The sequence below is a fragment of the Phoca vitulina genome, unplaced genomic scaffold, assembly GCF_004348235.1.
Source record: "Phoca vitulina isolate PV1807 unplaced genomic scaffold, GSC_HSeal_1.0 scaffold3, whole genome shotgun sequence".
Lineage (NCBI taxonomy): Eukaryota > Metazoa > Chordata > Mammalia > Carnivora > Phocidae > Phoca > Phoca vitulina.
This window is the reverse complement of record NW_022589706.1, coordinates 56,817,983-56,842,818: the sequence shown is the minus strand read 5'-3', so window position 1 is coordinate 56,842,818 and position 24,836 is coordinate 56,817,983. Positions and strand designations below refer to the sequence as shown.

At 39.5% G+C, this 24,836-nt stretch overlaps 1 protein-coding gene across 1 annotated transcript; it reads right to left on the bottom strand.

Moving 5' to 3' along the window:
- Nucleotides 1-16,784: 16,784 nt before the first annotated feature.
- Nucleotides 16,785-22,702, bottom strand: CXCL13 (C-X-C motif chemokine ligand 13). Its single transcript, XM_032398492.1, has 4 exons — nucleotides 22,604-22,702; nucleotides 20,890-21,022; nucleotides 17,945-18,025; nucleotides 16,785-17,656 (listed from the first exon to the last, which is right to left on the bottom strand). Exons 1-4 carry the CDS (start codon nucleotides 22,665-22,667, stop codon nucleotides 17,602-17,604), a joined length of 333 nt encoding a protein of 110 aa, XP_032254383.1. The 5' UTR covers nucleotides 22,668-22,702; the 3' UTR covers nucleotides 16,785-17,601.
- Between the last annotated feature and the right edge of the window lie 2,134 nt (nucleotides 22,703-24,836).

The window sequence follows — 24,836 nt, the reverse complement described above, 5'->3', positions numbered from 1 at the left end:
ACCTTAGAGGGAAAGCTCTCAGTTTTTCCCCATTGAGAATGACATTCGCTGCAGGTTTTTCATAGATGGCTTTTATGATATTGAGGTATGTACCCTCTATGCCTGTACTTTGAAGAGTTTTGATCAAGAAAGGATGCTGTACTTTGTCAAATGCTTTTTCTGCATCTATTGAGAGGATCATATGATTCTTGTTCTTTCTTTTGTTAATGTATTGTATCACGTTGATTGATTTGCGGATGTTGAACCAACCTTGCAGCCCAGGGATAAATCCGACTTGGTCGTGATGAATAATCCTTTTAATGTACTGTTGGATCCTATTGGCTATTATTTTGGTGAGAATTTTAGATCCATGTTCATCAGGGATATTGGTCTGTAATTCTCCTTTTTGATGGGGTCTTTGTCTGGTTTTGGGATCAAGGTAATGGTGGCCTCCTAAAACGAGTTTGGAAGTTTTCCTTCCATTTCTATTTTTTGGAACAGTTTCAGAAGAATAGGTACTAATTCTTCTTGAAATGTTTGGTAGAATTCCCCTGGGAAGCCATCTGGCCCTGGGCTTTTGTGTTTTGGGAGATTTTTGATTACTGCTCCAATTTCCTTAGTGGTTATAGGTCTGTTCAGGTTTTCTATTTCTTCCTGGTCCAGTTTTGGTAGTTGATACATCTCTAGGAATGCATCCGTTTCTTCCAGGTTATCTAATTTGCTGGCATAAAGTTGCTCATAATATGTTCATATAATTGTTTGTATTTCTTTGGTGTTGGTTATGATCTCTCCTCTTTCCTTCATGATTTTTTGGTTTGGGTCATTTCTCTTTTCTTTTTGATAAGTCTGGCCTGGGGTTTATCAATCTTGTTAATTCTTTCAAAGAACCACCTCCTTGTCTCGTTGATCTGTTCTACTGTTCTTTTGGTTTCTATTTCATTGATTTCTGCTCTGGTCTTTATTATTTCTCTTCTCCTGCTGGGTTTAGGCTTTATTTGCTGTTCTTTCTCCAGCTTCTTTAGGTGTAGGGTTAGGTTGTATACTTGAGACCTTTCTTGTTTCTTGAGAAAGGCTTGTATTGCTATATACTTTCCTCTTAGGACTGCCTTTGCTGCATCCCAAAGATTTTGAACAGTTGTGTTTTCATTTTCATTGGTTTCCATGAATTTTTTAAATTCTTCTTTAATTTCCTGGTTGACCCATTCATTCTTTAGTAGGATGCTCTTTAGCCTCCATGTATTTGAGTTCTTTCCGACTTTCCTCTTGTGATTGAGTTCTAGTTTCAAAGCATTGTGGTCTGAAAATAGGCAGGGAATGATCCCAATCTTTTGGTACCGGTTGAGACCTGATTTATGACCTAGGATGTGATCGATTCTGGAGAATGTTCCATGGGCACTAGAGAAGAATGTGTATTCCGTTGCTTTGGGATGGAATGTTCTGAATATGTCTGTGAAGTCCATTTGGTCCAGTGTGTCATTTAAGGTCTTTATTTCCTTGTTGATCTTTTGCTTAGATGCTCTGTCCATTTCAGTGAGGGGGGTGTTAAAGTCCCCCACTATTATTGTATTGTTGTTGATGTGTTTCTTTGCTTTTGTTATTAATTGCCTTATATAACTGGCTGCTCCCGTGTTAGGGGCATAGATATTTACAATTGTTATATCTTCTTGTTGGATAGACCCTTTAAGTAGGATATAGTGTCCTTCCTCATCTCTTATTACAGTCTTTGGTTTAAAATCTAATTTGTCTGCCATAAGGATTGCCACCCCAGCTTTCTTTTGCTGTCCATTAGCATGGTAAATGGTTTTCCACCCCCTCACTTTCAATCTGGGGGTGTCTTTGGGTCTAAAATGAGTCTCTTGCAGACAGCATATCGATGGGTCTTGTTTTTTAATCCAATCTGATAGCCTGTGTCTTTTGATTGGGGCATTGAGCCCACTTACATTCAGGGTAACTATTGAAAGATAGGAATTTAGTGCCATTGTATTGCCTGTAAGGTGACTGTTACTGTATATTGTCTGTGTTCCTTTCTGGTCTATGTTGCTTTTAGGCTCTCTCTTTGCTTAGAGGACCCCTTTCAAGATTTCTTGTAGGGCTGATATCGTGTTTATGAGTTCCTTTAGTTTTTGTTTGTCCTGGAAGCTTTTTATCTCTCCTTCAATTTTCAATGACAGCCTACCTGGATATAGTATTCTTGGCTGCATATTTTTCTCTTTTAGTGCTCTGAATATATCATGCCAGTCCTTTCTGGCCTGCCAGGTCTCTGTGGATAAGTCTGTTGCCAATCTAATGTTTCTACCATTGTAGGTTACATATCTCTTCTCCCGAGCTGCTTTCAGGACTTTCTCTTTGTCTCTGAGACTCGTAAGTTTTACTATTAGATGTCGGGGTGTTGACCTATTTTTATTGATTTTGAGAGGGGTTCTCTGTGCTTCCTGGAATTTGATGCCTGTTTCCTTCCCCAAATTAGGGAAGTTCTCTGCTATAATTTGCTCCATTATACCTTCTGCCCCTCTCTCTCTTTCTTCTTCTTCTGGGATCCCAATTATTCTAATGTTGTTTCATCTTATGGTATCGTTTATCTCTCGAATTCTGCCCTCGTGATCCAGTAGTTGTTTATCTCTCTTTTTCTCAGCTTCTTTATTTTCCATCATTTGGTCTTCTATCTCACTGATTCTCTCTTCTGCCTCATTTATCCTAGCAGTTAGAGCCTCCTTTTTTTATTGCACCTCATTAATAGCCTTTTTGATTTCTACTTGGTTAGATTTTAGTTCTTTTACTTCTCCAGAAAGGGTTTCTCTAATGACTTCCATGGTTTTTTCAAGCCCAGCTAGTATCTTTAAAGTGATGATTCTGAACTCTAGATCTGACATCGTACTAATGTCCGTATTGAGTAGGTCCCTGGCAGTTGGTACCACCTCTTGTTCTTTTTGTTGAGGTGATTTTTTCCGTCTTGTCATTTTGTGCAGAGGAGAATAGATGAATGAGAGAACAAAATGCTAGCAGGGTAACAACGTCCCCAGAAAATATACTCCAAACAAATCAGAAAAGACCTGAAGCAGTGGGAAAAGAAAGGGAAAGAGAGAAAAAAGAAAACGAAAAGAAAAAAAAAGAAAAAGAAAAAGATAAAAACAAACAAAAACAGAACAAAACAAAACAAAACAAAAACAGAATGTGATCAAATATGATCAGGCTGGTTTATAGATCAGTGCCACACACTAGATTTTGGGTGTATTTTGGTCTGTTCAAGGAAAGTGCCTCCCAAAATTTTAAAGAAAGAAAAACTTATATATGTACAAAAATAAGGGTTGATATGATGAAGGGATGGAATATGACTGTAAAGATGGAAATTATAAAAAATTTTATAAAAGGAATTGATAAGAAGTTGTTTGAAAAAAGAAAGAAGAGGTTTAAGAAAAAAAAGAAAAAAAAAGGGAGAGAATGTGATCAGGCAGGGGAGTAGAAAAAAACCATACACTAGAGATTTAGAGTATATTTTGATCTGTTAGAAGAAACTATCTCAAAATTTTAAAGAGAGAACAACTTATATACATATACCAAAAATACGGGTAACTACTATGAAGGGATAGAATATGACTCTAAAAATGAAAAATAAAAATGTTTTTTAAAAAAAGGGATTGATAAGATGTTGGTTGAAAAAGAGAAAAAGAAAAATTCAAAAAAACAAAAAGAAAAAAGAAAAAAGAAAAAAAGACAGTTAAAAAAATAATTAACTTTGAAAGACTAAAGAATCATGGTAAAAAAGCCATGAATTCTATGTGCAGTATTCCCCTAGCGCTGGAGTTCTGCTGTTCTCATTGATCGGTAAACTTGGTCTTAGCTGGCTGTTCTCGCTGATCTTCTGGGGGAGGGGCCTGTTGCCGTGGTTCCCAAATGTCTTTGTTGGAGGCAGAATTGCCCCGCCCTTGCCCAGTCCAGGCTAAGTAATCTGCTCGGGTTTGCTCTCGGGAGCTTTTGTTCCCTGCAAGCTTTCCGTACAGCTTTGGAGGCTGAGAGTGAAAATGGCGGCCTCCCAATCTCCACCCTGGAGGAGCAGAGAACTCGGGGCCCCACTCCTCAGTGAGCCCCCAGAGAAAAGCAGTCAGTCACTCCCGTCTCCCCGGTCTCCGGCCGCACTCCGTGCTCACCCGGCCTGTGACCACGCATTTCTATCTCTGGCACCCAACCCCGTGTGGAGTCTCCAAACCCAGCAGATCCCTGCGGTGCGCTCCTGCACCTCTCCTCCCGGGGGAATAAGGTGAGTGTCCCCAGATCTGCCGCTTGTTGGGTCCCTGCTGGAGGAGCAGTGGCCCGACTGTGCCGCGGATCACGGTTTATGGCAACCCCGAGCTGAGAGCCCGTGCCTCGGCTCCGTCTCTGCAGCTGGCTTCCCCGCTCTGATACCTGGGAGCTCTGCCGCACTCAGGTACCCCCGGTCTTTCTGTGACCCTGAGGGTCCTGAGACCACACTGTCCCACGAGGGTTCCACCCCCCACTTAGCCACTGGAGCGACATCCCTCAGCGGAGCAGACTTCTACAAGTTCCGATTTTGTGCTCCGCGGCTCTATCACTTGCCAGAAGCGGCCGACGGAGGCCCCTCCTCCGCCATCTAGCCTCCCGAATATCGCCTCGGATTCACTTCTCCGCACGTCCTACCTTCCAGAAAGTGGTCGCTTTTCTGTTCAGAGAGTTGTTGCTATTCTTTTCTTCGATCTCCTGTTGAGTTTGTAGGTGTTCAGAATGGTTTGATCCCTATCCAGCTGAATTCCTGAGAGGAGACGAAATCCAGGTCTCCTACTCCTCCGCCATCTTGCTCCGCCCCCCCACTAACAATGTATTATTAGTGACTGAGGTAAATCTTCTTAAGGAAAAGAGATACGCTATGAGAACATATGAAAAAAGATCTGAAATAGGCTGGAAGGACATGGAAGGCTTTCCTGAGGAAATGACCCTTGAACTTAGAAATGAAACAGGAGTGATATCATCTGATGTGCATGTTGTAGGGATCACCCTAGCACATTATAGAGAGGCATCAGAGGGGGTGGAGGATACACACAACTTTAAGCTATTTAATTGGTTCAGGTGAGAATTGATGGCATCTTGGCATAGGGTATTGATAAAAATGGAGGGTGTGGACAGCTTAGGGGAATATTTATTGAAATAGGTCAACTGGGTTTTGTTATGGATTGGATATGGAGCTAGTAGTGATTGAAAATGAATTTTTAAATGAGTCCTAGTTTTCCATCTTGCACATTTGGACAATTGTGGAGCTGTCACTGAGGTAGGTAGTGCTGGAATTGGACCATGAATTTTGGTCCTTGACATTGAGTTTTTGAGGTACCTTTGCAAGATCCAAAGTGGAGATATAGCAGAGTCATTTGGGTAGAATGGAATGAAATTCAGAGGAGAACCAGGGATGAAAAATTGGGAGTCATTAGTGTTTACATGGTAATGAAAACTTCGTCTTAGATAGCTCTTGGAGAGAACGTATATGAAGATAAAAAAGGAACAAAGTCACCTTCTCTATTATTGAGTGGCTAGAGAGAGAAGGCTGAGCCTGAAAATAAGACTGAGAAGGAGTGGCCAGAAAGGTAGGAGGAAATCCAGAAGTGTGTTGTTCTGAGTGACAAGGGGAGAGACTGTAACTGCACTAGTCCACCTTTCCTGAAAAATTGAGTTCCATCAGATGAGTATGAAACATTGATCATTGTACTTGCCAACTGTGGCAGATTTAATATTGTTCCCAATTCTTTTTTTAAAAAGATTTTATTTATTTATTTGACAGAGAGAGAGACAGCGAGAGAGGGAATACAAGTAGGGGGAGTGGGAGAGGGAGAAGCAGGCTTCCCGCTGAACAGGGAGCCTGATGTGGGGCTCTATCCCAGGACCCTGGGATCATGACCTGAGCTGAAGGCAGAAGCTTAATGACTGAGCCACTCAGGCGCCCTGTTCCCAATTCTTTACCTCTCCCTGTACTCATCTTCTTTGCCATATGGTTTTGCAGTTCCACTAAAGGTTGAAATAAACTTTCTGCCCCACTGATATTGGGCAAGGATATATGACTTGCCTTGGCCAATAAAATGTGTGTAAGAAACTGGTTGATAATTCTGAGCCTCAACCATGGAAGCATAGCATATTTTTGCTCACCTCCTTTCTGCATCTGCCATCACCATGAGAAGAATATGCCCTGAGTATCATCTGATCCCCCCAAAATAAGAGACATATGGAATAGACCTGAACTAGACTGAATCAATCCCAAACTCACTCTTGTCAGCTGAATCTCGACTCAACTAAAGACACGTGAACAAGAAATAAATGCTTTTGTTGTAAGCCACTGAGCTACACTTTGGTGGAAATAGCTGAATGATATGGCTACAATGGTCATTGATGACCTTACTGACAGTTGTCTTAGGGGTAGTGAGGGAGTGAAAGCCTGATCTGGAGGGTGCTACAGAGAGAGAGACCTGGGGAAATGGAGACGTTGAGTATAGACAACTCATGAGGTTTGGCTGTGATGGAGGTAAAGAAAGGGGCGGGACAATAGTCAGAAGAGGACCAGGAAGAATTTTTTGTTTGTTTTTGTTTTTGAGATGGGATAGACTAAAATATGTTTAAATGGTATGGGGATGGAACTAATTAGGAGGAAGTGGCTGATTATAGAGGACAAAAGGATAGTTGTTGGCTCCTGAGATGGTAAGAGGGGCTGAGATTTAAAACACAGTAGAGGGATTGGCCATGGAAGAATGAGGAGAAGAGGTGCCTACTCTGATGTAGCAAAAGGGAATTGATAAAGGAGGAAATTTGGGTAGACTTGTAGATCTAGTGGGGGGAATTAGAATGTGTCCCATCTTACCACTTTAAGTGATTTACTACTTTTCTGTGAAGGAGGGAGAAATACTGTCCAATTGAAGCTGAGCTAGAAGTCACATCTGACCACTTCCCAAATGATATAGATGATAAATAAGGAACTGTTTGTCTTGCTCCTTCATATGATTGTCCTTCATTGGTTATAGCTCATGGTTTGGTTTGGGGGGACTATAAGATCTGAATGTGTACAACTACAAAACATTGCTGAAAATATTAGAGAAATTTTATATAAATGGAGAGATGTACTATGTTCATGACTAGAAGACTCAGTATCATTAAAATGCAAATTCTCTCCAAATAGATCTATAAGATTCAATACAATCCCAGTCAAAATCATTTTAGGGGGTAGAAATTGACAAGGTGATTTTAAAATTCATATGGAAAAGCAAAGGACATGGGTCCAAAATAATTTTGAAAAAGAACAAAGTAGGAAGCATCCTGCTACTGAATTTTAAGACTTACTATTAACCTCCACTAATCAAGACCACATGGTACTGGAAGGAAGGTAGACATATAGATCATGAAACAGGAATCCAGAAGTAGAACCCTACATACCTAGTCAATTTCTTTTTTGACAATTTTGCCAATGTAATTCAATGGGGAAAGTCTTTCATGTAAGGTAGGTTTCTAATCTAAATGTATGGATCTGAAATAAGCACATTAAAAATAGCTCATCATTAGCCATTTTAACTAATTCATACATAAGAAGATCACAAGAGATTAAACATTTACTAAAATACTTAAAGTTTAAAAGACTAATATTACCAAGTGCTGGCAAAGATGTGAACTGAAATTCTCATATATTGCTGGTGGGAATGCAAAATAGTAGAGTTACTTTGGAAAACAGTCTAGCAGCTTCTTATAAAGTTAAATATACATCTACCATATGACCCAGCAATCTCACTTCTAGGTATTTACTCAAGAGAAACAAAATCATATGTTCCCAAGAAAACTTGGGTGTGAATGTTGAAAACAGATTCATAATAGTCAAAAACTGGAAACAACTCAAGTGTCCATCAACTAGTAAATGAATCAACTGTGGTATATCCATACAATGGAATAGGAGTCAGCAACAACAAAAAATAAACCATTGATGCATTCAATAACACGATGAATTATGTTATCAAAATCTTATGTAGGTAGGGGGGAGGAGCAAGATGGCAGAGGAGTAGGGGAACTAAATTTCGTCTGGTCCAGGAATTCAGCTAGATAGGTATCAAACCATTAAGAACACCTACAAACTCAACAGGAGATCAAAGAAAAGAATAGCAGCAATTCTGTGAACAGAAAAGCGACCACTTTCTGGAAGGTAGGACATGTGGAGAAGTGAATCCGAGGCAATAAATGGGAAAATAGACAGTGGGGGGAGGGAGCCAGCTACCAGCAAGTGATAGAGCAGCAGAGCACAAAATCGGAACTTTTAGAAGTCTGCTCCGCTGAGGGACGTCACTAGGTGGCTAAGCGGGGAGTGGAACACTCGCTGGGACAGTGTGGTCTCAGGACCCTTGGGGTCACAGAAAGACTGGGGGTGCCTGAGTGTGGCAGAGCTCCCAGGTATCGGCGAAGGGAAGCTGGCTGCAAAGACAGAGCCGAGGAGTGGGCTCTCAGCTCGGGGTTGCCATAAACTGTGATCTGCAGCACCGTTGGGCCACTGCTCTTCCAGTAGGGACCCAAGAAGCGGCAGATCCAGGGAGACTCCCTTTCTTCCCCTGGGAGGGGAGGAAGCACCACAGGAATCTGCTGGGTTTGGAGACTCCAAATGGGGTCGTGTCCCAGAGATAGAAACTCTCAGTCACAGGCCAGGTGAGCACGGAGTGTGGCCTGAGACTGGGAAGACAGGAGTGATTGCTTTTCTCTGGAGGCTCACTGAGGAGTGGGGCTCCGAGTTCTCAGCTCCTCTAGGGCATAGATTGGGAGGCTGCTATTTTCATTCGGATCCTCCAAAGCTGTATGGAAAGCTTTCAGGGAACAAAAGCTACCAAGAGCAAACCCGAGCAGATTACTTAGCCTGGCCCCTGGCAAGGGTGGTGCAATTCCGCCTCAGGCAAAGACATTTGAAACTCACTGCAACAGGCCCCTCCCCCAGAAGATCCCCAAGAACATCCAGCCAAGACCAAGTTTACTGATCAATGAGAATGGCAAAATCCCAGTGCTAGGGGAATACAGCACATAGAATTCATGGCTTTCCCCATGATTCTTTAGTCTTTCAAAGTTAATTTTTAAAATTTTCTTTATTATTTTCTTTTTCTATTTTTTTAGTTGAATTTTTCTTCTTTTTTCAACCAACATCTTAATTCCTTTTTAAAATTTTTTTTTAATTTTCATTTTTACAGTCATATTCTATCCTTTCATTGTATTTAACCTTATTTTTTGTATATATATAAGTTTTTCTTTCTTTAAAATTTTGGGATACAGTTTCTTCTAACAGAGCAAAATATACCCTAAATCTAGTGTATGACTTTGTCCTAGTCTCCCACCTGACACATTCTCTCTCTCTTTTTTAATTGTTTTTCACTTTTTTCAACCAACTTCTTATTGTATCAATTCCTTTTTTAAAATTCTTTTTAATTTTCATCGTTACAGTCATATTCCATCCCTTCATCGTATTTACCCTTATTTTTGTATATATGTAAGTTTTTCTTTTTTAAAATTTTGGGAGGCAATTTCTTCTAACAGACCAAAATCCACCCAAAATCTACTGTGTGGCTCTGTCCTATTCACCAGCCTGATCCTATTCTTTTTTTCTTTTTCTCTTTCTTTTCCCCTGGTTTTGGGTCTCTTCTGATTTGTTTATATTTTTCTGGGGTCTTTGTTACCCTTTTAGCATTTTGTTCTCTCATTCATCTATTCTCCTCTGGACAAAATGACAAGACATAAAAACTCACCTCAAAAAAAACCCCAAAAAAACAAAAAACAAGAGGCAGTACTGACTGCCAGGGACCTAATCAATATGGACATTAGTAAGATATCAGAACTAGAGTTCAGAATGATGATTATAGAGATACTAGCTGGGCTTGAAAGGAGCATAGAAGATACTAGAGAATCCCTTTCTGGAGAAATAAAAGAACTAAATCTAACCAAGTCGAAATCAAAAAGGCTATTAATGAGCTGCAATCAAAAATGGAGGCTCTAACTGCTAGGATAAATGAGGCAGAAGAGAGAATTAGTGATATAGAAGACCAAATGATGGAGAATAAAGAAGCTGAGAAAAAGAGAGATAAACAACTACTGGATCATGAGGGGAGAATTCGAGAGATAAGTGATACCATAAGACAAAACAATATTAGAATAATTGGGATCCCAGAAGAAGAAGAAAGAGAGGGGCAGAAGGTATATTGGAGCAAATTATAGCAGAGAACTTCCCTAATTTGGGGAAGGAAACAGACATAAAAATTCAGGAGGCACAGAGAACCTCCCTCAAAATCAATAAAAATAAGTCAACACCCCAACATCTAATAGTAAAATTCACAAGTCTCAGAAGCAAAGAGAAAATCCTGAAAACAGCTCGGGACAAGAGGTCTGTAACTTACAATGGTAGAAACATTAGATTGGCAGCAGACCTATCCACAGAGACCTGGAAGGGCACAAGGGACTGGTATGATATATTTAGAGGACTAAACGAGAAAAATATGCAGCCAAGAATACTATATCCAGCTAGACTGTCACTGAAAATAGGAGGGAGAAAAAGCTCCCAGGACAAACAAAAACTAATAGAATTTGCAAACACCAAACCAGCCATACAAGAAATATTGAAAGGGGTCCTCTAAGCAAAGAGAGAGCCTAAAAGCAACATAGAACAGAAGGGAACACAGACAATACACAGTAACATCACCTTACAGGCAATACAATGGTGCTAAATTTATATTTTTCAGTAGTTACCCTGGATGTAAATGGGCTCAATGCCCCAATCAAAAGACATAGGCTATCAGGTTGGATAAAAAAACAAGACCCATCAATATGCTGTCTGCAAGAGACTCATTTTAGACCCAAAGACATCTCCAGATTGAAAGTGAGGGGGTGGAAAACCATTTACCGTACTAATGGACACCAAAAGAAAGCTCGGGTGGCAATCCTTATATCAGACAAATTAGATTTTAAACCAAAGACTGTAATAAGAGATGAGGAAGGACACTATATCCTACTTAAAGGGTCTATCCAACAAGAAGATCTAACAATTGTAAATATCTATGCCCCTAACACGGGAGCAGCCAATTATATAAGCCAATTAATAACAAAAGCAAAGAAACACATCGACAACAATACAATAACAGTGGGGGACTTTAACACCCCCCTCACTGAAATGGACAGATCATCTAAGCAAAAGATCAACAAGGAAATAAAGACTTTAAATGACACACTGGACCAAATGGACTTCACAGATATATTCAGAACATTCCATCCCAAAGCAACAGAATACACATTCTTCTCTAGTGCCCATGGAACATTCTCCAGAATAGATCACATCCTAGGTCACAAATCAGGTCTCAACCGGTACCAAAAGATTGGGATCATTCCCTGCCTATTTTCAGACCACAATGCTTTGAAACTAGAACTCTATCATACGAGGAAAGTCAGAAAGAACTCAAATACATGGAGGCTAAAGAGCATCCTACTAAAGAATGAATGGGTCAACCAGGAAATTAAAGAAGAATTTTAAAAACTCATGGAAACCAATGAAAATGAAAACACAACTGTTCAAAATCTTTGGGATGCAGGAAAATCATCCTAAAAGGGATGTATATAACACTACAAGCCTTTTTCAAGGAACGAGAAAGGTCTCAAATACACAACCTAACCCTACACCTAAAGGAGCTGGAGAAAGAACAGCAAATAAAGCCTAAACCCAGCAGGAGAATAAAGACCAGAGCAGAAATCAATGAAATAGAAACCAAAAGAACAGTAGAACAAATCAACAAAACTAGGAGCTGGTTCTTTGAAAGAGTTAATAAGATTGATAAACCCCGGGCCAGACTTATCAAAAAGAAAAGAGAAATGACCCAAATAAATAAAATCATGAATGAAAGAGGAGAGATCACAACCAACACCAAAGAAATACAAACAAATCTAAGAACATATTATGAGCAACTATATGCCAGCAAATTAGATAATCTGGAAGAAATGAATGCATTCCTAGAGACATATAAACTACCAAAACTGAACCAGGAAGAAATAGAAAACCTCAACAGACCCATAACCAGTAAGAAAATTGAAGCAGTAATCAAGAATCTCCCAACAAACAAGAGCCCAGGGCCAGATGGCTTCCCAGGGGAATTATACCAAACATTTCAAGAAGAATTAATACCTACTCTTCTGAAACTGTTCCAAAAAATAGAAATGGAAGGAAACTTCCAAACTCATTTTATGAGGCCAGCATTACCTTGGTCCCCAAACCAGACAAAGACCCCATCAAAAAGGAGAATTACAGACCAATATCCCTGATGAACATGGATGCAGGAATTCTCACCAAGATACTAGCCAATAGTACATTAAAAGGATTTTTCACCATGACCAAGTGGGATTTATTCCTGGGCTGAAAGTGTGGTTCAATGTCTGCAAATCAATCAATGTGATACATTAATAAAAGAAAGAACAAGAACCATATGATCCTCTCAGTTGATGCAGAAAAAGCATTTGACAAAGTACAGCATCCTTTCTTGATTAAAACTCTTCATAGTGTAGGGATAGGGGGTACATACCTCAATATCGTAAAAGCCATCTATGAAAAACCCACAGCAAATATCATTCTCAATGGGGAAAAACTGAGAGCTTTCCCCCTAAAGTCAGGAACATAGGAGGGATGTCCACTATCACCACTGCTATTCAACATAGTACTAGAAGTCCTAGCCTCAGCCATCAGACAACAAAAAGAAAAGGCATCCAGATCGGCAAAGAAGAAATCAAACTCTCACTCTTTGCAGATGATATGATACTTTATGTGGAAAACCCAAAAGACCCCACCTCAGAACTGCTAGAACTCATACAGGAGTTCAGTAAAGTGGCAGGATATAAAATCAATGCACAGAAATCAGTTGCATTTCTATACACCAACAATAAGACAGAAGAAAGAGAAATTAAGGAGTACATCCCATTTACAGTTGCACCCAAAACCATAAGATACCTAGGAATAAATCTAACCAAAGAGGCAAAGAATCTGTACTCAGAAAACTATAAAATACTCATGAAAGAAATTGAGGAAGACACAAAGAAATGGAAAAACGTTCCATGCTCATGGTTTGGAAGAAAAATATTGTGAAAATGTCTATGCTACTTAGAGCAATCTACACACTTAGTGCATTCCCTATCAAAATACCATCAACTTTTTTCAAAGAAATGGAACAAATAATCCTAAAATTTGTATGGAACCAGAAAAGACCCCAAATAGCCAGAGGAATGTTGAAAAAGAATAGCAAAGCTGGTGGCATCACAATTCCAGACTTCAAGCTCTATTATAAAGCTGCAATCATCAAGACAGTATGGTACTGGCACAAAAAACAGACACATAGATCAATGGAGCAGAATAGAGAGCCCAGAAATGGACCCTCAACTCTATGGTCAACTAATCTTCAACAAAGGAGGAAAGAATGTCCAATGGAAAAAAGACAGTCTCTTCAACAAATGGTATTTGGAAAATTGGACAGCCACATACAGAAGAATGAAACTGGACCATTTCCTTACACCACACACAAAAATAGACTCCAAATGGTTGAAAGACCTCAATGTGAGACAGGAGTCCATCAAAATCCTAAAGGAGAACATAGGCAGCAACCTCTTCGACCTCAGCCACAGCAACTTCTTCCTAGAAACATCGCCAAAGGCAAGGGAAGCAGGGCAAAAATGAACTATTGGGACTTCATCAAGATAAAAAGCTTTTGCAAAGCAAAGGAAACAGTCAACAAAACCAAAAGACAACTGACAGAATGGGAGAAGATATTTGCAAATGACATATCAGATAAAGGGCTAGTATCCAAAATCTATAAAGAACTCATGAAACTCAACACCAAAAGAACAAAGAATCCAATCAAGAAATGGGCATAAGACATGAACAGACATTTTCCCAAAGAAGACATCCAAATGGCCAACAGACACATGAAAAAGTGCTCAATATCGCTCGGCATCAGGGAAATCCAAATCAAAACCTCGATGAGATACCACCTCACACCAGTCAGAATGACTAAAATTAACAAGTCAGGAAATAATAGATGTTGGCAAGGATGCAGAGAAAGGGGAACCCTCCTACACTGTTGGTGGGAATGCAAGCTGGTGCAGCCTCTCTGGAAAACAGTATGGAGGTTCCTCAAAAAGTTGAAAATAGAATTACCCTACAACCCAGCAATTGCACTACTGGGTATTTACCCCAAAGATACATTGTAGGGATCTGAAGGGGTATGTGCACCCCGATGTTTATAGCAGTAATGTCCACAATAGTCAAACTATGGAAAGAGCCTCGATATCCATCAACAGATGAATGGATAAAGAAGATGTGGTATATATACACAATGGAATATTATGCAGCCATCAAAAAAATGAAATCTTGCCATTTGCAATGACGTGGATGGAACTAGAGGATGTTATGCTCAGCTAAATAAGTCAGTCAGAGAAAGACAAGTATCATATGATCTCACTGATATGAGGGATTTGAGAAACAAGGTAGAGGATCATAGGGGAAGGGAGGGAAAAATGAAACAAGACAAAACCAGAGAGGGAGACAAACCATAAGAGACTCTTAATTTCAGGAAACAAACTGAGGGTTGCTGGAATGGAGGGGGGTTGGAGGGATTGGGTGGCTGGGTGATGGACATTGGGGAGGGTATGTACTATGGTAAGCACTGTGAATTGTGTAAGACTGATGAATAACAGACCTGTACCCCTGAAACAAATAATACATTATATGTTAATTAAAAACAATAAAAAAAATCTTATGCAAAGTGAAAGTAGCCAGTCAAAAAGGTTGCATACTGTGTAAGTCCATTTATATGACCTTCTGGAAAAGGCAAAATTATAAGAACAGAACAGGGTCTGGGGTTGTAATGAACCAAATGTTTGTGTCTCCCCAAAATTCATATGTTGAAACTCTACCCTCCAGTGTATTAAGAGGTGGGGCCTTTGGGGGTTAATTAGCATCAGGCGGAGTCATATTGGAGCCCTCATGACTAGGATTACCTTTGAGAAAAATTCTTTTCCTCCCTGGGCCTCTACTGTCAGATAGTTTTGAGCAGAGCAATTGAGGCTCAACTCACTTTGTTAGAGGATCCCTGCATTCTGCTACTAAGAGCTCCCTGTGTAGCTTGGCCTTCTAGATCCTGCATTCCATTTCCCAGAGTTGAACATCCTGCTTTGGTCAGCATTACCTTGTTTTTTTCTCTTCAGTTCTATTTTACTTTGGATTTTAATTAATATGTATGTGTATATTTGTATGTATGTGGCCATGAATTACCTAAAGTCTATCTTACTGTTTCAGTATTCTCCCTTCCTGAACCCAAACCCGCTCAGATCAGCTAATGATCACTTTTCCTCAGACACTCCATTAACTGACTCAACAAGTCATCCTGCATTTAACTGTGGGTTAAGATCCCTGTCCCAAATCAGGCTGAATACCTCTAAATCTACTGTGACTTTGAGAAGCGGGTACTTGTATGGCAAGAAAAACAAGTTTGGGAACCCTCCCTGGCCCTGTTGTTTTGCTCTTCATCCCACATTTGCCCACTGTCTTCATGTTGCCCTTTCAACCAGGAGTGGCTTGAACTTTCTCAGGCTTTGACTGGCCCTGAAAAGGATGGTGAACAAAAGGGCTGAGGTAAGAAATACATTTAGGGATAAGCAAACTTTAGGCAGTATGGTGTCGTGATTAAGACCATTTGCTTAGGAGTCAGGAGGCCCTGGGTTTGAATTCTGATTTTGTCTCTTACTAGTTATGTGATTTGGGGCAAGTAAATGTCTTATTGCCTCAGCTTCTGTTCTGTAAAATGCAGCTGGTGATGTCTACTCCATATAGAGTCAGCATAGTGTGGTGATTAGAAGTGTGAACTCTGCCTGGGTTTGAATTTTGGTTTGTTGTTTAGTAGCTGTATGGCCTTGAGCAAGTTACTTAACCCCTGTGTAACTAACAAATTCTACCTCTGTAAAATGAGGGCTCTTAGTGGCTATCAAGATAACAGTACCTGCCTCATATGAAATGGTAATATTTCTTATTTGAGGATCCTGAATATTCATCTAGCTGCATTCTCAAAGAAGACCAAAATAAAACTAAAGAGTGATATGATTCCTGACCTCGAAAAGTAGAAATCTGAAAAATGCTAGAATACAGGATTTTGATGGCATTTTATAATCCGTTGTGTGTGTGATAAAGAAATAAACACTGAATTGTAGACAACAGAAAATGTAGGATGCATAGGTTCTCTTTACTTCCATCCAAGAAATCTATTTAGTAAAAATAAAGAAAAAAATAAAAAGAGAAAAATGAGAGCAGGAGCCAGATATGGCTTCAAACCTGCGCATGCTGGAGTGGGCCCCCTAAAGCGGCAGGGGGAGTGAGGGGCACCAGGACAGGGAAGCTCAGCCCGCTGGGAGAGCCAGGCTGCATCCAGGGAAGGAGGGAATGGGAGTTTAAGGATCTTCTCTGTTTGTCGAACCCAGCGCAAAACTTTGTCAAAGGAAATATTGGAGATTTTAAGAATCAATATAATGAGACAGTGAAAATAGGTTTTGGTAAAAGTTTGGAGATTTCTGGAGGAAATAGTGATGAGTATATCAAGGAAAAGAGGGTCTCACAGGCAAGCATTTTCTCACTGTGTTAATATCAGGAACAACTTCACTCACCCATTGCCGCATAATTTAGATCTTCTGTAATAGGCAAGCATCATGCAAATAAAAATTAATATGATGAAATCCTACTTTTCATTGTGATGAGTCAGAGAATGTCTAAATTTGAGCAAATGCTCTGTTAAGAATGAGTTGCTCATAATTAAGTAAAATGTTTACTCAAGTTTATTGAATAGCATTAGATTAATAAGAAGCATTAAAGAATCAGGTACCAGACACCAATAAAAAAAAGTCTGTACAAAAGATGTGAGTAAAAAAAGTTCATCAAAGCAAATGTATGAAAGAGTACATCTGAACATCAGCTTTTAAATGCTTTTCCTGAATATTCTATGAGTTTAAGTCTGGGGATCGTTGAATGTTATTAGTTTTTGCATATGACAGTAAATTTCATAAAAGAACTCTTAAAAGTAGGACCCCATTTCTCTCAATACTGAGCTTTTAAATGGAAGGTATCAACTATGAGAGCCCTCTGTCTCATAAAGTTCCCTGGGTTTCCCAGGCAGGTTTCAAGTCTCTTATGGAAGCCTGCTTTTCTTACAGTGTAAAATGATTGAAGTGAATTCCATCATTTTCTTTCTTAACTCAAGCCACATGTTCAGATTTGAGGTTTAAATTCTTATTCCCTTATTTTCTAGGAAAATTTAGCACTAAGCAATAGGTATACTATTAAAAGAAACCTATGTGATTTATTACTAAGTAACTACCCTCAAAGAAACTTTCCTCTGTGATGAATGAGAATGCAAAGCCCAAGTATATAGGGTACCATATTTTTCAAAAAGCCCAACTTGGCCCCATAAGCTGCTCAGGGTTATTTTCCATATATTTTCATGCTTGCTTATATGGAGAAGTTCTTTTTCTCAGAAAGGTTCATCCAAATACAGAACTAAAACCCAGAGCAGGTTCGGGGGAATACAGGTGTCCTTAGTGGGGATATTGGCATCACTTGATCTTTCTCTTAGGCACTGGAGCTGGTCGAGTTGAAGTAGCATTTTTTCTATAATAAAAACAAAAACAAGGGAGTCGTGTTTAGAGACTTACTAGAAACTGGCTTTCTGTTAAAGATGTCAAACAAGGAATATTGTACATACTGGCTTCCAATTTAGTTTATTGAGCTACTGAAATCAGTCACCCTCACTCATTTGAAAAGTAATAATAGTGAAGAATAGATATTTGTCTTAGGAATGTCTCATAAATTTAAAATGGTCTCCATTTTGATTTCCCAATAAAGAGAAACCCTTCAGTACAAATTGGAATCTGGAAACCCTTTGTATGCCTGACTTACCTCTGTAATATTTTTATTAATCTTTGTGTCCATTTCAAGTTAGGGTTCAAGCATAGGACTGACTTATTCTTTTTCCAAATTCTGGGGGAAAGGAAACAAAAATAAAAATAAAGCAGTGTTACATTTTAGTCAATCCTGCACTTAAGAAGAGTTGGGTATAAAAGTATTCCTGGATGAAGTGAAATTGGAGGTGGGCAGTGTAGGATCTGAAGTAGGTGATTTGTAGTGTGAGGTCTGAGGAATGAGGAAAGCATTTGCAGAATGGTCATGTGTGAGCCAGTGGAGCTGAAGATGAAGTTTATAGAATCTCGAGTGTCAGGGGGTTAATGCTTTGCTGACAGTCTTTACATGAGTTGGAGGTGGACCAAATAGCTGACCCCAAGATTGGCTCACTTCGAAATCTGTATCACAATATCTTTAAAATGTATTTGTCCATTGAGCTTGGGAGAACAAAATAAACTCTAGAGAACACTCTCTTGAGAAAATTTTATTTGAAAAAAAAATTCAATGAAATTTAATGTGGGAGAGTGACATCTGCATTTTGTTGAACCTCTAGTGAGGTTTTCACTGCTTTAAGAGATTCAACAACAACAAAAGCAGCAATAATAATTACTAGCTAATATTGATCAAGCACTTACAATGTGTCAGTCACTATGCTCAGCAGGTAGCATGAATTATCTTAATCTCACACAAATCCTGTGCTAGAGAACTATTATTTCCTTACATTCAGATGAGGAACTTGAGGCTTAGAGAGTTTAAAAAGCTTGTCTAGGACTGCACAGCAAATGCAGTGATAGAGCAGCATCCAAATGAAGGTTATCTGCCTCTAGATAGCCACCACTCTACATGCGCAGGATCTGAATGGTTATCAAGTGCTGGACACAGTGTCAAATATTTTATGTGCAGTGGAAGACGTGAGGTTCCCTGGGACACTCAACTCTCTATTGGGGTGGACTTTGAACAAAACAATTTCTTCACATTTACCTTAGTTATGAAATAGCAGATAGCAAGGATCCATCCATCTAGCTTTGAAACTACCTTGAGGTACGAGGTCATAGCACTGTTGGATTCTTGGGCAGAACCTTCCAATCTGGTTTCTGAGTTCATGATGGAAAATAGATTTCTGACCATTTGGACTCATAGTATTTTTATCCTGATTGCTATGAGTTTCTCATAATTTCCAGCTTTTGTTTCTATATCTGATTAAAATTCAGAAACAGAAATTTGGGGAGAAGATATAAAATCCAATTCTTGTCACTTCGAAATGATTGAAGTTAACAAAGAGAAAATTAGGGTGCATACTTCCTCAGGTTGAGAGGTGAGAGATGATGCATGGTAGAGGGAATGTAATTTAAAAAGAGAGACAGAGAAAGTCTCAGTTTTTTAAACAGCCAGAGGAACTGCTCCCAAATAGGTCATGGTTAGACTTGACATCTCTGAGTTTTTTTTTTAATTTAAATCAAATTAGCCAACATATAGTACATCATTAGTTTCAGATGTAGTGTTCAACAATTCATCAGTTGTGTATACCACCGAGTGCTCACTGACATCTCTGAGTTTGAGGACAATAATTGTGGTTTAGTTAGAACCTTCATTGGTGAAGACATTAGGGAAAGTACATGCCTTTTTAATGAAAAATTTTCATACATATTTTTAATATCCCATATTTCTTTTTTGCAAGTTGAATTCAACTAGTGCGAGAGAGACCCAAAGCACATAGCAAAATGGGACAAACAAAAAGTAGCTGCTTACAAACATATCAAAAGTCTAAAGAAGTCCAAGGGAAGGGCTGCTAACGAAAATGAAGTCAGGGATGCCCTGAGAAAGATGCTATACCTAATATTTCAAGGTATTGTGGGTGCTTGGTTCATAAAGATAGATCAAAGAAGGAGAAATAAAAGTTCCAAGTAGTGATACACAAAAGATCTATAGGCTGTATTTAAAATAACAAGTGTAACAATGCAACATTGGTTGTACCTCTATTCTATGCCAGGTAAGGGATAAAGCATTGGGAGTAGAGAAACAAATAAATCTGATCATTCTCTGGAGAGAACTTATTTTCTGGTGGGAGTGAAAGAGAGAGAGAGAGAGAGAAAGAGAGAACACCACAAACCTGATTGTTTCAACACAGTGATGCTATGATAATCACAGCTAACATTCACTGAACATTTATTACATTTATTACTGTGCCAGGTACTATACAAGGAGCTTTATATGCAATGTGTAAATTCTCATTTGATATGCCATGGAAAATGCTATGATAGAAGTATGAACAGATTTCTCTGAAAGCACTGAAAAGGAAGGGTCACAGAAACATTTCAGTAAAAGAAAATACCTATTGAATTTCTTGTAGCCACTATTGTGCCCTTAGCCTAACTCTTCAAAGTTGATCTTAAGGCTAAAGGACAGTTCCATAATACAGATGTTCGGACCAAGGACTGTTGTGAATACTTATTTTCTTGCTCTTTAACTTCTGGGGAGCAAAGTGTCTGCTTCTGCTGACAATTTGAATTTGGTGGAGGAGAGAAGAGGCTTGGTGGGGGAACACCTGGGTGGAGTCCTGGTTCTGTCCCTTTCTAGTGGTATGCCTCAGGGCAGTTAGTTAAGCTCCCTAAGCCTCAGTTTCTGCATCTGTAGAGGAGTGATAACAGTAGACATAACTTAATAGGGCTGTTAAAGATGAGTGAATGTGCATAAAGCACTTAGCTCAGGGCAGAGGCAAAATAGGTACTTAACAGATATTACTGAGTCTCATTATTAGCTTGAGAATTGTTAGCAACTCTCAAAGGAAATCACTGAGATTCTTGAATAAGAATGCTATGTTGTATACCTGAAATGAATGCAACATTGTATGTCAACAATACTAAAAAAATACTATATGGCAACATTTGATCTGATTTTCATGGGGAGAAAAGAATCACATAAATTTTTCTTCTGCAACTTACATGACTTCTTTGTTTGGGCACCCATTCCCGGGAGGGAAGATCTGAAGCTTGTCAATGTGCTGGATCGGGATAATGCCTGAGGTCTGTTGGATGCATTTACACTTTAAGTTTGTATTGTAGGCCTCCAGAACACCTGTAAACACAATCAGTTATTTTAATCGCCTGGCATATAATGCATAACTTGAATTTAATTACTAATCTTTCATACGGTGCATTTGAAGATTTAAAAATTTCAAGTTGGCGCTTTTACCCAGATGCTTTTAGTTTGTGTATTTCTGCTTGTCTTGGCTTATTTTCAAACATTTTCTACCAAAACCTTAAAAATAAAATCAGCTTTCTAAAAACACACCTATTGAAATTTGTGATAGTGTTATATTGGTGCTCAGGTAATTGTCTATATAATAAAATTTGAGAACCTCCACTCTGGGGACTTAAAACTCAGTTATAATTAATACAGCGTAAAGTCAACTGATCTTCCCTCCAAACACATAAAAACCAAAGATATGAATTCCTTACAGTGTCCCCAGAGCAATAATAAGCTGTAACAGGATTGTTCTTATCATGCCCAAACCACCCCCCCCGCTTTGTCTCTCCAAGGAAATACCACGGAAGATATTTTTTGTTTTTTGTAATATGTTGGTCCTCCATATCAGTTGCAAATTGTTACCAACCAAAGGCCAATAATAGAAATTCAAGATTATTTTTATTCAACAACACTGGTGATTAGCACCAAATACTTTTATAAGTAATCTATCTCATGTATTTTAATGAATTCTACCCTCTTTAAACCCAGTGCCTACCACCATGCTTGACATGTATTTGAAATAAAAGGGACCTGGCTCTCAAGGCATTTACAATTTGGTGGAGGAAACCAATGGATAAAGACTAAAAATGTCACAGAATGTTGTATTTCACACCCAAGATCCAAACTGCATGATGAGAACAGAGGACCTTGCCAGGGCAATGGGAAAGCTTTATGGAGGAAGAGAGAGATGAAGGTCTTGAAGAATAAAAATAGCATGTGAAGCAAAATAACAATTGAAAAACAATTGCTTGCAACTTTAAGAACAAAAATTCGTCTTTTACACCTGAGCAGACACCTGAACAGAGTATATCATTCTGCACATGCTTTGAATTTCTTCAGCTGTATAAAAACTTACAACTTCAACTAGATATTTATCTATTTACACAAACATAGTCACCCCATTTGGACTTGGAAGTCTGCTTCTTTGTAGAAAGCATGTACTTAAGTACCCGTGTTGTGCTTACAATGGCTCATGTCAGAGCTAGCCATATAGAATTACACAAAACATTCCCTTCAGGAGACCAACCTGTTGAGGTCAATTATCTTTAAACCCTATAAAGAATTTAGTCAGGAGGGGTAGCGTTGAAAGGCAGAGCAAAGAAGATATACACGGGAAGAATTAGTTATAGCAGAGCTGAATCCAGAAAAGACCAGGAATAGACAAACCAAGTATAAGTCACACGGATGCTGGACTTCAGTATCTCCATCTATGGATAAGAATCTTAACAACAACCATGCTTCTAGCCTCTAAATCTCTAAGCACATTACTTTTAGAAATCTAGAAGCAATTGAGTAGTCTCCCCGCCACCAGTCATATTGCTCCCCATTTTCTAATTAAAAAGAAAGAAAGAAATGGCTGAAGACTATTTCTGCACAAAGCACAATGATAAGCTACATGAAAGTCCTCACCATGGACTGGAGGGAGGCTGCAGACCAGCAGCATGAGCAGCAGAGATCCCAGGGTGAACCTCATTCTGCCTCAAGGTGGAGTTCAGACTTCAGCTCTGGGTCTAAACTGTGGTTTCTGAGCACACAGACTCGTATTTATTTAGGCCAGTGAGGGCCCTCCCACTGTCTTTGTCTCCAATAGGTTAGCTGTGTCATCATTTTTAAAAGTCCCCAAATACTGCTGAGCTTGCTTTTTTTTGAACTCCCCTTGCAAATTTTATGAATTGGCTCCAGAGCACTATAAGTATAATGAAATAGTTCTTGAAAATGTAGACTCTAAATGGTAGGGATGCTGCAGAAATTTGGGGGTGGAGAGAGAGAGAAAAGATATCAGACTGGCGGTTCCACAGCACTCTCTTTAGGATTACTCTCTGGGATCGTGGCTTTGATTGCTTCTCTCATTGAAGGGTCAGCAGGCTTTCTCAATGACATTTGAATACGTGATCTAGGAAACGAGGGACTCTGTCGAGCACATCCTTGTGCGCCCGGCCCCTGTAAGAAAGTCTAGCCTTTGGCAGGTGCTCAGTAAATATTTGCAGATCTAATGAATGTTTCCTTATGTACAGATTCCCATGCTGACTAGGTTACTGTTTTTCTACCAGAATTTCCCACCTTTTATTTTGTTATCTGAAATCTATAATTACGTATGTAATTTGACCATTGTGGAAATCCTGGAAGGGGCAAGTGTGTGTCTCTTCATTGGTGTGTGTGTGTCTTGATGAAGGAAGGGAGGCAACAGCTTTGAGGAAGAGAATCTTTCTATCTCTGGGATGCAGGTTCTCAAGCTTGAAAACAGGTGTCAGTGGAGGGTGTCATAAAAATTTCATCAGATACTAAAGTCAGTATTATATTTTGTTTACCAACCATATGGGCAATTTGGCTTTGATCCTGCAAAATAGCCCGTGAGGACAATGAGTCCATAGTCTTAACTCCCTTGCTAGGAGCTCTTTGATTAAAAAAGAAAAGAAAAGAAAAGTATGTGGACTGTGGGTGGTTTGGCCTGGAGTACCACTGGGCTGTCCTGGGAGTATACGGGTATGGGTATATGAAAGCAGACCCACTGAACCACTGAAAAATCAGAGGTTTGGGCTTCCTGGTGTGGCTTCCTAAACAAATTGATTTTTGCTACTCACTTAGCATTGTGGATGTTTAGCATCTCGATGCTCCACAGTGTATGCGATGGGGGTTGTGGTGATATCACACCGCCTTACAACGAGCAGTTCTCCTCTTGGCCTGAATGACTGCAGTGACGGAAAACTCCTCAGTGTTGAGGCAGCCGATCCCAATGTTTGCACAGGTCTAGTTGTTAGAAAGTTGTCCCGTATGCATATGTGAAAGCTGCTTCCTTAATAGTTCAGTCAGTTTCTCCTAATTTAACCCCTTATCACCATATGGAAACAATTGTAAATGCTCTTTCATATGATAGCACCCCAAATATTTGAAGACACAGTGTGTGCCACTTGGGTCCCTCAGGAAGCAGATGCTGAGATGGATTTTAGAGTAAAAAAAATGTCTTTTGTTATCATTGTTTTCAGAATGAATCCTGTCATAGATAAAGGGGGGAGGAACACAGTGGGCAGGGAGAGCCTCAGACTGCAGTACTGATCCCACAAAGTCTGTGACAACTTAATGGGGATATCCTGAGGAAAGACTATTAGAGGAGCCCCACAATGGGCAGAAATATCCAGGTCCTACCACCCCTGCCATGCTGTCATTGGGGCTTCTCAGAAACAGCATGGTTTGTGGTAGAATGTGCAAGCAGATCCTGGGGATGTTAACAGCTGGAGGCTGTCAGCCAACTGTACTTTTCACGGCTGGCCAGCAAGTTATTTAAGGGAGGTCCGAGCAGTGAAAGTCCGTGGCTGTCACACAGGGTTATTAACTAGATAGAGGTTAAGAGCACAAACTATGGAGTCACCCGGTCAATGACTTTGGACAGGTCACTTAATTTATCTATGCCTTATATTTACCAGTTTTCATATGGGGATAATACTAATTTTAAAGGATTGTTTGGAGAGTGAAATCATACAGTACATGTAGAGTTCTTGGTAGAGTGCCCGACACATATAATATATTCAATAGATAGCATGTCTGTTTGTCCATTCATCCATCTATCCATCCGTCTGTCCATCCATCCATTATCAACCAGGTCTTAACTAATTTCCACTCTAAAACCCACATGTACACACTTCAG

What these genes read in the sequence shown, in the direction of transcription:
- CXCL13 (XM_032398492.1), bottom strand. Translation starts at nt 22,667, where the DNA reads ATGAGGTTCACCCTGGGATCTCTGCTGCTCATGCTGCTGGTCTGCAGC. An exon ending in TGCCCAAACAAAGAAGTCAT is followed by an intron (nt 18,026 to 20,889) that starts GTAAGTTGCAGA and finishes CCTTTCCCCCAG; the next exon opens with AATTTGGAAAAAGAATAAGT. An exon ending in TTAATAAAAATATTACAGAG is followed by an intron (nt 17,657 to 17,944) that starts GTAAGTCAGGCA and finishes TTTTTATTATAG; the next exon opens with AAAAAATGCTACTTCAACTC.